At 45.6% G+C, this 11,525-nt stretch overlaps 1 protein-coding gene across 5 annotated transcripts in view; it reads left to right on the top strand.

The window, feature by feature from the left end:
• The first annotated feature begins 937 nt into the window (after positions 1–937).
• The window catches only part of Septin6 (septin 6), a 71,407-nt gene continuing 60,819 nt past the window's right edge, over positions 938–11,525 (top strand). For 4 of the 5 annotated variants that reach the window (XM_077106739.1, XM_077106737.1, XM_077106741.1 and 1 more), the window contains exon 1: positions 938–1,033. In XM_077106739.1, coding sequence (XP_076962854.1) covers positions 1,004–1,033 — 30 coding nt within the window. In that variant the 5' untranslated portion in view covers positions 938–1,003. The remainder of the gene's footprint in view (positions 1,034–11,525) is intronic. The other variant, XM_077106738.1, reaches the window with a different exon arrangement.

The following is an 11,525-nucleotide window of genomic DNA, read 5'->3' as shown; positions in this document are numbered from 1 at the left end:
GCCCACGCCACAGAGTTAGGGACCTTCTGCTCCTCCTGTGAGACTCATTTGTGGCCCCTGACACAAGAAGCTTGGGTAGTTTAATAAGCCTCTTCTTAAGCGTCTGGATAGAGCTGGGTGGGAAAGAGAGGCGGGAGGTCCATTGGTATTAAGTACCCAGGTGGTGAGCTCGGCTCCACGAAACTACAACCACCGAGGCTTGGGAACCCCAGGGGAGGAGGGGTGCCTCAGGACCCTGGGCTCACACTCTACAAGTCACAGCTCAGTTGCCGGGCCGCAGTGCGGCTGCCCCTAACCGCCCCCTCTCTGGGCTCCAATGTGGAGCTGCAGGTGCCGCAGCCACCCTTCCCTCAGCCTCAGCAAAGGTCCTGGGTCGTGGAGGGGGGTGGACGACAGTGGAGCATTGAGACTCGAGCGGCTGGCGCTCCCATCCAAGCACCCTGGGATCCCTGTGCAGAGCAAGAGGGGAGACAGGGGGCCGGGAGGAGGGAGAGGAGGACTGAGGACTGCGGAGCTCAGCTGCTGTGCTGAGCGCGGGAGGGGGGGAGGGGCGGGGGCTCCCTTCCAGTCTCCAGGGTCTGGGGACTAGGGGATGTAAGGGAGAGCAGGGGGGGTGTGACAATTCAGCAGAGGTCGGGACGTACCACGGAGCCCAGTGGCGGGGGTGGGGCAGAGGACGTGGTCACCGAGGGGAGCCCCCGCCCCCCTTCGCAGAGGCCTATGGCTAGGGTTGCAGGGAGAGCTGGAACTGGGCTAGCGGTAGGGGGAAGCGGCGCGTTAAATCCGCCCCCTCCCCATACCCTACTTCCGAAGGGGTGGGCGATAGAGGGGAGGTTGGGGTTGGAGCAGCAGCGAGGGGGCCCCTCCCTTGCGCCTCCCCCCCACCGGACTTGGTTGCGCCCGAAGTGTAACACTTTCTCTTTGTCGGAGGAGCTCTTCTGTTTCCTGTGCAGTAGCTCCCGTTGCGGCGGCGCCCGTGGCAGCCCTGGCGGACGCAGGAGCGATGGCAGCGACCGATATAGCTCGCCAGGTGGTGAGTGCCGGACTTGGGTGCCAGCGCTGGGGCCGGGGACCGGGGGTCTGGGGAGGGCCAAGGAGACTTGGCCGCCGCCACCTCCACCTCGAGGAGGGCAGTGGGCAGCATCCAGGAGCCGAGGCATGGCGGGACTTTTGCTCTCGAGGTCAGCGGCTCAGTTCCCTAGCCTGTCCTGGAGAACGGTGGTGGCGGGAGCCGGGCGGGGGGCGGGGGGCTGGGAAAGCCTGCGGGCGGGCCCCTGAACTTGCATGTCCAGAGAGCTGCGGTAAGCACCGCCGCCTCCCTCGCCGCAGCTGCGGCCCCGCGGCTGGGGCGTTGCCGAATGAATGGCCGCACCAGCCACAGAGCCCTCGGGGTCCCTGGCCCCCTGGCCTTGCGGCGCCCCAGCACGCAGCCGCCTGCTGGGACTCGGGCTAGCTCTGGAAGAGGGGCGCCGGGCTGGGGTTAGCCTGGGGCACTAGGCGGAGGGGGAGGGGGGCGGGGAGGTGACTGGCTGGAGTAGTGTTTCTCCATATGCATTACATATGTGACTGCGTCTGTGTGTGTATTGGTGTGTGCGCGTGTGTGTGCACGCGCGCGCCCTCGTGCCTTCCCTGGGCAGGCGGCAGTGGCGCCCGGGGCTCTGTCTGTGACCCCAGATGAGTCTGCCTGTTTCTGCTGAGAGTGTGCTCACCTCTATGGTGTGCGTCCATGCGTCCAGAATGCCTCAGTGTCTGCTTGCTCTGTGTGCCTCTGGGTCCCACTTCTGCATCTGTGTGGGGTGCAGTTCGCTGGCCTGTAGGTGGCTGGCTGCGTATTTTGGCATGTTTCTCAGCGGGTCTCTGGGGGTCTGTCTCGGGTGCCTGTTCAGTGTAACTGGGCTTGTGTGCCAAAACCTGTGGAGCTGGCTTCTTTCTGTGGGGACTCAGGAAAATAAGTGTGAGACTTGCAAAAGCAGTATCGCCTCTCTTTTTGTTGGCAACCAACTCTGGGAAAAGAAAAAAAAAGTCTTCATTTGAAAAACTGAAGTTTTCCATCCTGGGATGTGCAGAGAAATCATTGAAGTGACCTGAGGCTCCATGTTTGTTTTAGACCAGAAGTTTGGTTGTGCAAGGAGATGTTTCCATTTGAGAGGAACAACCTAGTTTTTCTATTCATCCATGGGTATCTAGGATTTTAAGAAGCCCATCAGCACCCTGAGTTGAGGCAGGGCAATGATGTAGAGGTAGGTCAAATCCCATGATACTAAATATCACATGATGAAAATATCTGAGCCACATAAAATGTTGTTAAACCTTGTAGTTTACTTATTTAGGGAAATATTCAACACAATGCAGTTCTAGTGCAAAACAAAATAAAAAACACAAGAAACAACCAGCCTCTAGGTGTGTGGTGTAATTGAAATTGATTGGTTTTTAAAATCTGAATCTAGAATGTGATTGAATAAATTTATTCCACCTCTGTCCCAGTTTGGAAGGTCAGGATCATTTCTTTGGAACCTCCCTTACCCCCTGAACACCCCCAGAATAGAGCTCTTTATGCAGTCATGGTGTGGAAGATTGAGGAGTAGATAGAAGACAGTGCTCTGTGATGATGGGATTTGATGGAATTCTCTTTTCCACAAAATTGGCACTGTAATATTTATTGCTTTAGTGTTTTGAGGGCTCCTAGAGTGCTTTTCTGCCCCTTGTTACATGCATTTTAGAGATGGCATAGTTTAAGTAGAGGAAGTAGCTTCCTGGATTATGCTTGCTCCATCCACAGTGACCAAAAAATGACACTAATGATTTTTTTTCTTGTCAGATAATGAATTTGCATGAACCCTTCCATACATTCTTACCAGTCTCCCTTACCTGCAAAGGGGAACATTCCAGAAGGTTGTTTCACCTCAGGCACAACTCAGGCACTCCAGAGATCCTCTTTGTTTTGCAGATGAAGTGGGTAGGGGGTAGTTTATGGCCCCTTGCTTTGCTTTGCTTTGCATTGCATGGCTCCACTTTGCTCTGGCTGGTCTTGCCATACTGTAAGCTGGAGGACATAATTGTATGCCAGCTTCTGAAGCTGAAAGAGCAGCCCAAGCACTTGAGACCTTGTTATCGTGATAAATGGGTTTCTGGGAAAACTGACGTCACTCTCCATGCCTCCCTCCCCCCAAGCCAGTGAAGCTCTTATTTATGTGTCATTTGTCTCTCTGCTCCCTTTTGTGTTTGCAAGAAGTTGAAATTCACAAGGGAAGATGGAATTAACTCAACAGACCTTAGGCTACTGGTTGTTGCTGGTTTCTTCCATGTGTGTCTAGGATGAAAAGACTAGAGAATAAGCCTAAGCCTAAGTGTGGTTAGCTTAGGAGTTCTTTTTTAATAGCCTTGAGACACGGTACCATGTGAGTAGTGTCCTGGTGTATGTGCATATGTGTGTGTGTGTGTGTATGTGTTTGGGTGTCCTTTCCAGGGTCAGTTGAGGGTCATTGTGATTAAACAGGCTGGAGAGTTGTTGTTGGATAGTACCTTTATTTGGCCAAGCATGCAACTTGGAAGTTCAATTCTTGTGTGCATAATTCAATTCCATCCCATTTGAATGAACACCACAAAGAATTCTGTATGACAGCGCTATTTCTCTGCTGTGTCCATGAATATTTATTTGTATGACTAATGTGTCTAATATGATGGGTGGCCCTTGTCAACTATACTCCCTCAAAAAAGGTGTTAGGCTACCAAAAAATGTAGCTTCCTGTCTAATTAGAGAGACAAATTGTGGATACTGAGATAATGAGAGCATTATAAAAGATCCTTGAGGTGCTCCACCTCCACCTCCTGCCTGAGGTGGCTTGGGCTGCTATTAATATACACTCTGAGAGGTCACATGACTTGTCCAGGGTAATCTAACAAGACACAGTGCAGGTTCCAAAAGCAGCATCTCCTGCCTCATATACTGAGTTATTTCTTTCAGGGTTGCATTAGGGGTGGGTGCTGTAGGTACTGATCACAGGAAGAATAGTCTGTTTGATTCTCACTGGAACTAATCCCACAATGTGAACAATGTTGCTTTTCCCAGTGACAATCTGGGTAAAGGTCTTTCTCCCCAATGAAAGAATTTGTAGGGCCTAACTTTGCCCTACAAAATTACCTGGGTTGACCTAGGGCAACTGTCCCAGAACAACTGCCCACCAATGAGGAGGAGGTTGCTGCTGCATTCTGGTTTTGCTATTAGGGGGCAGTTACCTTTTGATTCTCCTTGAAGCTTCCTGCCTCAGCCATCCCTACTCACCAAAGGTAATATTGTTCTTCGAGCAGGAAAAACAGGACCCTAACATTCACTTATAGCTCTACTAGGGATATAGCAGTGAAGAAAGTTCACATGGCTCCAAATATTAAAAATTGTTCAATCTAAGTTGAAGGCCAATGGGAAATCACTATACCTTTTTCCAACTTTTCTGTGTGTTTGAAATTTTCCAAAATAAAAAATTGGGGGACCATTATAGTGCCCCCCAAATGCACATGGACTCTTTCCCTCGAGAGTTCACATCTAGTGGTAGAGGTAGACACAAATCTCTATATAATTATCATTGTGCTAAGTGCTGCCCAGAGCTACTTCCTGTCATGAGGATTCATTACAAGTAGTCTTAATCTAGCAGTGTGGATGGAAGGGGTGGGTGACAGGAAAGGCTTCAAATAGGAAATGGGCAGGTGCGAAGATGGGTGAGATCACACTTTGCCACTAGGTTGGGAACATTTCATTTGTTAATTCACCCACTGTTATTTTCATTCATTCTTTCAACATTTATTTATTGGGCACTGACTCTGTCAGGCCCTGTGCCAGATGCTGGGATAGAGTGGTGGCCAAAGCAAGCAGAAACTCTGCCCTCCAGAGCTTCCAGAGGAGAGGTAGGAAGAAGCCCGGTTTCCTCTTCACATTTTAAATCCTGGAAATGTGAGTGCTAGCAGCGTGCTTATTACAAAACTGCATTACAGTAGAGTGATTTGTCTGTATAGTGTAATGAGATTTTGATCTGCAGTCATATGCATAGCATTTACTTTGTGGAGTCTCTGCTGTACATTTTCTATTAATTGCTGGCTTTGTTACCCAGCACGGCCCCTCCCTTTGTGTGGTATAAGGGAACAAACCCATTGTATCAGCCTGAGCAAAACTAATTAGGGAGATAAGTCCCCTGGAAAAAGGTATTCCAAAACTAAATAGAACTGATTTCTGTACTTGCCTGCATTGCTGGATTAGCAAAGCTGTGGTTTAATATTAGCATGAACAATTGAGCAGGGCTTTTAGTTGCATGTACTTTAAAACTACATTAAAGATAGATGGGAAGAAAGAAAGAAAAGAAAGAAAGGAAGAAAAGGAAAGAGAAGGAAGGAAGGAAGAAAGAGAAGATACACCATGGATAGAAGTAACATGTTTCTTTTAACTGTCTCAAAATGCTTCCATCTGTATGATATTATTTTCTCCAACAGCTTTCTAGAAAAGTATTACTGTTTTCTTCATTTTATGCATGTAGGGAGATCAAGTGACTTAGTCCAAAGTGTTAATGCTGGTCAATGGATGAAACAATGCTAGATGACACAGATTCCCTTTTAAAAAATGCTCGCCTTTTCCAGATGTTTCTAAGAAATTAAAATCCTGCCAGGCCTTCTCTTCCCCCTCTTCTCCCTATACCCCTCAGTACCCTCACAGGGGTCAGAGAAGAGTAAACTTGAGTGATCTGAAGACTGATGTTAAAGATTCTCAGCTTAAATCCAAGATAGCACAGTCATGGGTTGTGTGGGTTTTCTTTTTTTTCCCCCTCTCTCCATATTGCTTTAAATAAAAATCTTGGAGCCACCAGCCATGTAATGATGGATTATTTTAAGTAACAACTGGAGGGGGGGCAGAATAAATTAGAAACACAGACCCTTCCTCCTCGGTTTGGCAGGAGGAGGCTTCTGCTGCCAGGATTTGAAATCGTGGGTTTCTCAACTGCCTGCACAGAGGAAGGAGGCCACATGCTCAGGAGGGTGAGAAATAATGTTATCCTCTCCTCCAGTGTCTTCTCATTAGAGACAACCATCTGCTGAATTGTGCACTATTCTCTCAGCTGGCCCTGGAGTTGGGACATCCCTTCGACCAGGAAAAGATTTGCAGGCCTTCTCAGGGACAGGCCTCATGGTTCCGATTTCCCCTGCCAGGGCCCTCTCTGACCCCTAAAGAAGGCCTTGGGGTAACAGGAGCAGAACTCTGCTTTCACGGCCCTGATGAGGTGTGAGGTAGTGTTTGAGGTGTTCGGTTTCCTTTCACAGCAGAGGCCCCGGGCTCTGAACATTGATGCTGAAGCAGGAACTGGGTTTTTTTTTTTTTTTTTTTTTCAGATCCCCATTAAACTAGACCAGATGGAGGCAGAGGCAATTCAGGCTCCCCCGAGGGTAGTTGGGCATTCACCCAGAGGCCTATGGGTAAATCTTTTCTTTCTTTCTTTTTTTTTTTTTATGGATTGGAGGTAACAATATCCAGAACACCTAGGAAACTGGAAACTGCCTGGCTTGAAAGGAATCTGTCTAGTTTTTGTGAGACAGTTGACTGCCATGGGCAGGGGTTACCTCTGGCCTGAGGTGGAGATATTTTACCTAGACAATGGCTTGTTGAGTTAGGTAGGCTCCTTAGTCCTGGGGCTCTTGAGTGGAGCTGGGCAGCTGGCCAGGTTGAATGTTAGACTGGAGTCAGAAGAGAGGAAACAGAGAAAAGTCCGGGAGACAGTGGAGAGGAGGGGAATAGGCTTTTCCTGGCAGGGACTGCCTCAGTTGCCTTCTGTGGGCCAGGACCACCTGGGTCATGTTCCTTGACCTTTCTCACTCTTGACAAATACCAAACCACAAACCCCCACGTCCTGGAATTTTAGCAGCAGAAAGAAATACATCTGCCACTTAAGTCAGCTTTTCCATTTGAGAGTGGCAGTCTGCTTGACAGGGGTCTGGATCCTAGCACCACTTGCTGCCACTAAATCACTCTGTGACTCGGGACCAGTCATTTCCTCTCTCTGAGTCTCTGTTTCCCCTTTCATAAAAAGAGTGGGTTGGAGTAGGTGATCTTTAAGGGCGTTTCCAGTCGTGACGTTGTATGTACGGTTTGGTTCTTATGTTTCCTAGTTCTCAAGCCTAATTTCTTTTAGGTTTTTGCTTCCTTCTGCTTCTGAATGAGGTGGCAGAAATGAACTCCACCCCTTCCCTGCTTTGACTCCTCGAGCTGGGTGGGGGAGAGAATTGAATTGTGCAGAAGGTGAGTCTATGCTTTTAGCTCAGCAGGGTCTCTGTAAGTAGAATAGAAACAACTCTTTGGATATTGTCTGTCCACGTAGGTATATATAGCTATTGTCTTCCAATAAAGGTACATGACAGCTGAATGTTTGTCTGTGCAATCCCACTTTAAATGCACTAGAAGAGCTGGCTATTTAATGGAATCCTGCTGTGGATCCTTTTATAGAATGAAAAGCCACTCTGGAATTTATCTTGTGTATTAAATCGGTTTCATCTATTGGCTTTGCCAAAAATGGGCCTTCCCCCCTGTGTGGTAAGGATGGACTCTCCTTATGCTTCCCCAGCGTCCCATAAGCTGCTCCCCCACTGAAGGGCATTTCTGAGGCCCCTTAGGGCCAGCTGCCAGCTTTTGCAGGCCTTGTTTCTTCTTGCTATGTCCCCCAAATTCTGTCTCCCAGTACAGGGCATTGAAACTATTGTTTCCTCTTAACCTGGCTTAATCACCACAAGGGACATCCTAGTATTTGAAGTATTGAGTGCATTGGAAATTTTTACTTCTTAAAAAAATTTTGGGGCTGGGGATATAGCTCAGTTGGTAGAGTGCTTGCCTCACATGCACAAAGCCCTGGGTTCAATCCCCAACACCACCAAAAATAAAAAAAATTCTGGGAATTTATTGGTGTTTTTGTGGTTCTTATGATAACATTGGAGGCAGCAGATGGGGCTGAGAGCCACCTGATTGTTTTATCAGGACATTTCACTACACATTTTAGAGTATATGTTTTTTTTTAATATTTATTTTTTTTAGTTTTTGGCAGACACAACATCTTTGTTGGTATGTGGTGCTGAGGATCAAACCCGGGCCACACGCATGCCAGGCGAGTGCGCTACTGCTTGAGCCACATCCCCAGCCCCTAGGATATATGTTTTGACTTCTGGTTTACACGAATCTTTACAATTATAAGTTGTACTGTAAAATAATAAGTTACATCTATTATATGTAATAATAAGTTAGTATTAGAAGAATAACAGGGTTTTATTGTATCATTGGTAAAATAAATGTCCTATATGCAGTAAAACTTCCTGAGAGCTAAATGTTCTGCTTAACCAAATATTCTGGTTATCTATCTTTTTAGTTGTAGTTGAAGATTTTTCTAGAATATCTGAGGCCACTTCCTGCCTGGGAAAGTATCATCATAGAATCTTTTTTTAAAAATAACTTTATTTTATTTATTTTTATGTGGTGTTGAGGATCGAACCCAGTGCGTCACATGCACTAGGCAACCGCTCTACCACTGAGCTACAACTGCAGCCCTCATCATAGATTCTTTAAAAAAAAAAAACCAAACAACATTTTTCCAGACTATAAAACTAAAGCATGCATTTTATAGAAAATTTGGAAAAGATCAAACAACAACATTACATATAAGCCTTCTACTCAGAAGTAACCAGTGTCATCGCAGTTTCCCTTGACCATGGGATGCTCCTGTGTGTGTTGGTGTTTTGTTTTGCTTTACTTTGATAAACGGCATTTGGTGAGGATTTCTTTGTGTTATTAACTATCTTTAGAAAACATTTTTTCAATTGTTTAATATTTCATCATGTCATTGAATTGATGATTTTTTTGTTTGTTTGTTTTAGTACCAGGGATTTGAACCCAGGGACGCTTAACTACTGAGCCACATCCCCAGCTCTTTTTTGCATTTTATTTAAAAACAGAGTCTCACTGAGTTACTTAGGGCCTCTCTTAGTTGCTGAGGCTGGCTTTGAATTCACGATCCTCCTGCCTCAGCCTCCTGAGAGACTGGGATTACCAGTGTGTGCCACCACGCTTGGCCCATTTTTATTTTTTTGTGACAGGGTCTCACTAAATTGCTTAGGGCCTGGCTAAATTACCGAGGCTGAACTCAAACTTGCAAACCTCCTGCCTCAGCTTCCTTAGCTACTGGGATGAATTGGTTTTGAAGGGCTTGGAGATTTGCATTGCAGGTTAGTATTCAAGGCCAGAGATGGTGATGGAAAAAAGGAAGGTGTGAGAGATTGGATCCACCACTAAGCGACTGTTGAGGCTACTGAAGAAAATCCACCTCCATATTTCTGCCCCTCACTAGCATTTGGATGGACAAGGCCAGAGGAAAAAGTTTAAGGAAAACCCCATCATGGGTAATGAGTTCCAAACATTTTACTCTCATTCGTCCTTCAGGAGGACAGCTACTAACTTAAACGTTGAGACAGGAAATTCTCTATCAACACAGATGGATCCTTCCTTCCCAGAAGCCTCAAATACTGCTTGCTTACTCTACCACTAATGTTGGAAGAGAGGCAGTGGGGAGTGGGGGACAACAATTGCCTACTTGGGTACTTTTGGGACTCTTTATTTTCAGAATAACAGCAATGGGAGAAAGATGCACAGCTGGAAGCACCATAGCTTGTTCTTCTTAATATGAATCTTACGAATATTCAATTAAAAAACGAAATTGGTGTGCCCTCAGGGGAAGAGGTAGAAGGGAACAAGAGCAGCGTTTCTGTCTGTGATATGAAATGTGGTATAACGTATTTCAAAACCGCAGGTGACTGCAGATGAGGAGAAAACAGGAAATATAATTGGGGAGGGGAGTGGGGGCTCCCCCAATTCTCATGAGCACTCTTTTATTTTGCCTTCCTTTTACTTCCTCTCAGACTCTCTGCATCCTAATTACCTCTGCTGCAAAGCCCAGTGAGCAAGAACTCTCCTTTCTTTTATTAAAAATGCTTTTAAATTATACAGGTAATGTGTGAATAAATTTGTGGTATAAAAGAATCAAACACTGCAAAAGCATGCTGACGACCCCCCTGACTAGGCCCCTCCTTCCATTTTCCTCCCCTGAGCTAGCCACTGTGTTTTTGGTTTGGCAGTTGTTTTTTCAGTTTCTGTAAATGTGCTCCTATACATTTATGTGAAAAGACACATGTACAGGCTTCTTGTGAATATAGAGGTTCATCCTGTGCTTCTTGTTCTGTTTCTATCTCAAAATATGTCTTGGAAGCTGGGTGTGGTGGCGCATGCCTGTAATCCTAGAGGCTTAGGAGGTTGAGGCAGGAGGATCAAGAGTTCAAAGCCAGTCTCAGCAAAAGCAAGGCTCTGAGCAACTCAGTGAGACCCTGTCTCTAAATAAAATACAAAATAGGGCTGGGGGTGTGGCTCAGTGGTTGAGTGCCCCTGAGTTCAATCCCTGGTACCTATCTATCTATCTATCTACCTATCTATCTATCTATCTTGGAGATATTCACATCAGTACATATGAACTACCACATTCCTCTTTTTTAACTTTTAAAATGAATATTTATTGTTCAAATCATCAATGAATATTTATTGTACAAATTAATGGGTTTCACTGTGACATTTCCATATATTGCATTCCTCTTACTGGCTGCAGAATGTTCCAGAATATGCATGTATCATAATTTAGTTAAATATTTTTCCATTGTCATTTAGGTTTTTTTTTTTTTTTTCCTTTTAGTTTTTTTAGTATTATATGCAGGGCTGTAATGAATTTTCTTGTGCAGAGATCTTTGCACAGATATATGAGTTTCTGCAGAATAGAATCTAAGAGGAGGTTTTAAGGTTAGGGAGATGTGCAGTTTATAGTTTGGTGATTATGGCCTTTTGGGCATCTCGGTACAAGCCTTGAACATGGCATCATCTGCTATTCAAGATGACAACTTGAGGGTTTAGTATCAGACGTACTGGGCCAAGTTGCTAGTTTCATCTCCTCTAGTGTACATTGTAGTCAAGGGAGCATTCAATTAACTGCAATCAAAGTAATCAGGACCTCAATTAATTAGGCCACCTTAAGGAGAAAGAGGAAAGAGATATCAGGTTTAGTGAGAGAGGAGGAAAGAAACTTCCAGGGGCTTTACAGGGGTAAATATACATTCCAGTCCAATGTCCTGTCTTTTTTACCTCCACATATTTAGTTCTGAACAATGAAGACAAATATTCATAATGATGACCTTGACATAGTATAAGATTCATCAAAGCAAGAGTACATGGTGCTCATTAGACAGGATTTCCTAAAATAGGAACTACACAAATACATTTTTGAAGCTTAACTACAGGGTTTGAGAAAAAAAAAAAAAACTTTTCTGCTTGAGGACCAAAAAACCACATTAACTAGGTCCCATGTCCCCTAGTTCCCAGGCTCTTCAGTTAATTTAGGAGTAATGGACACTGGGCAAAAGATACAGAAGAAATAAGGATTCTAAAAGTCACCAGTGACCTTCGCAAAATCTGA

Source organism: Callospermophilus lateralis, chromosome X (genome assembly GCF_048772815.1).
Source record: "Callospermophilus lateralis isolate mCalLat2 chromosome X, mCalLat2.hap1, whole genome shotgun sequence".
Taxonomy (NCBI): domain Eukaryota; kingdom Metazoa; phylum Chordata; class Mammalia; order Rodentia; family Sciuridae; genus Callospermophilus; species Callospermophilus lateralis.
Note: the sequence above shows the minus strand (reverse complement) of the source record. Positions and strands in the feature narration are given on the sequence as shown.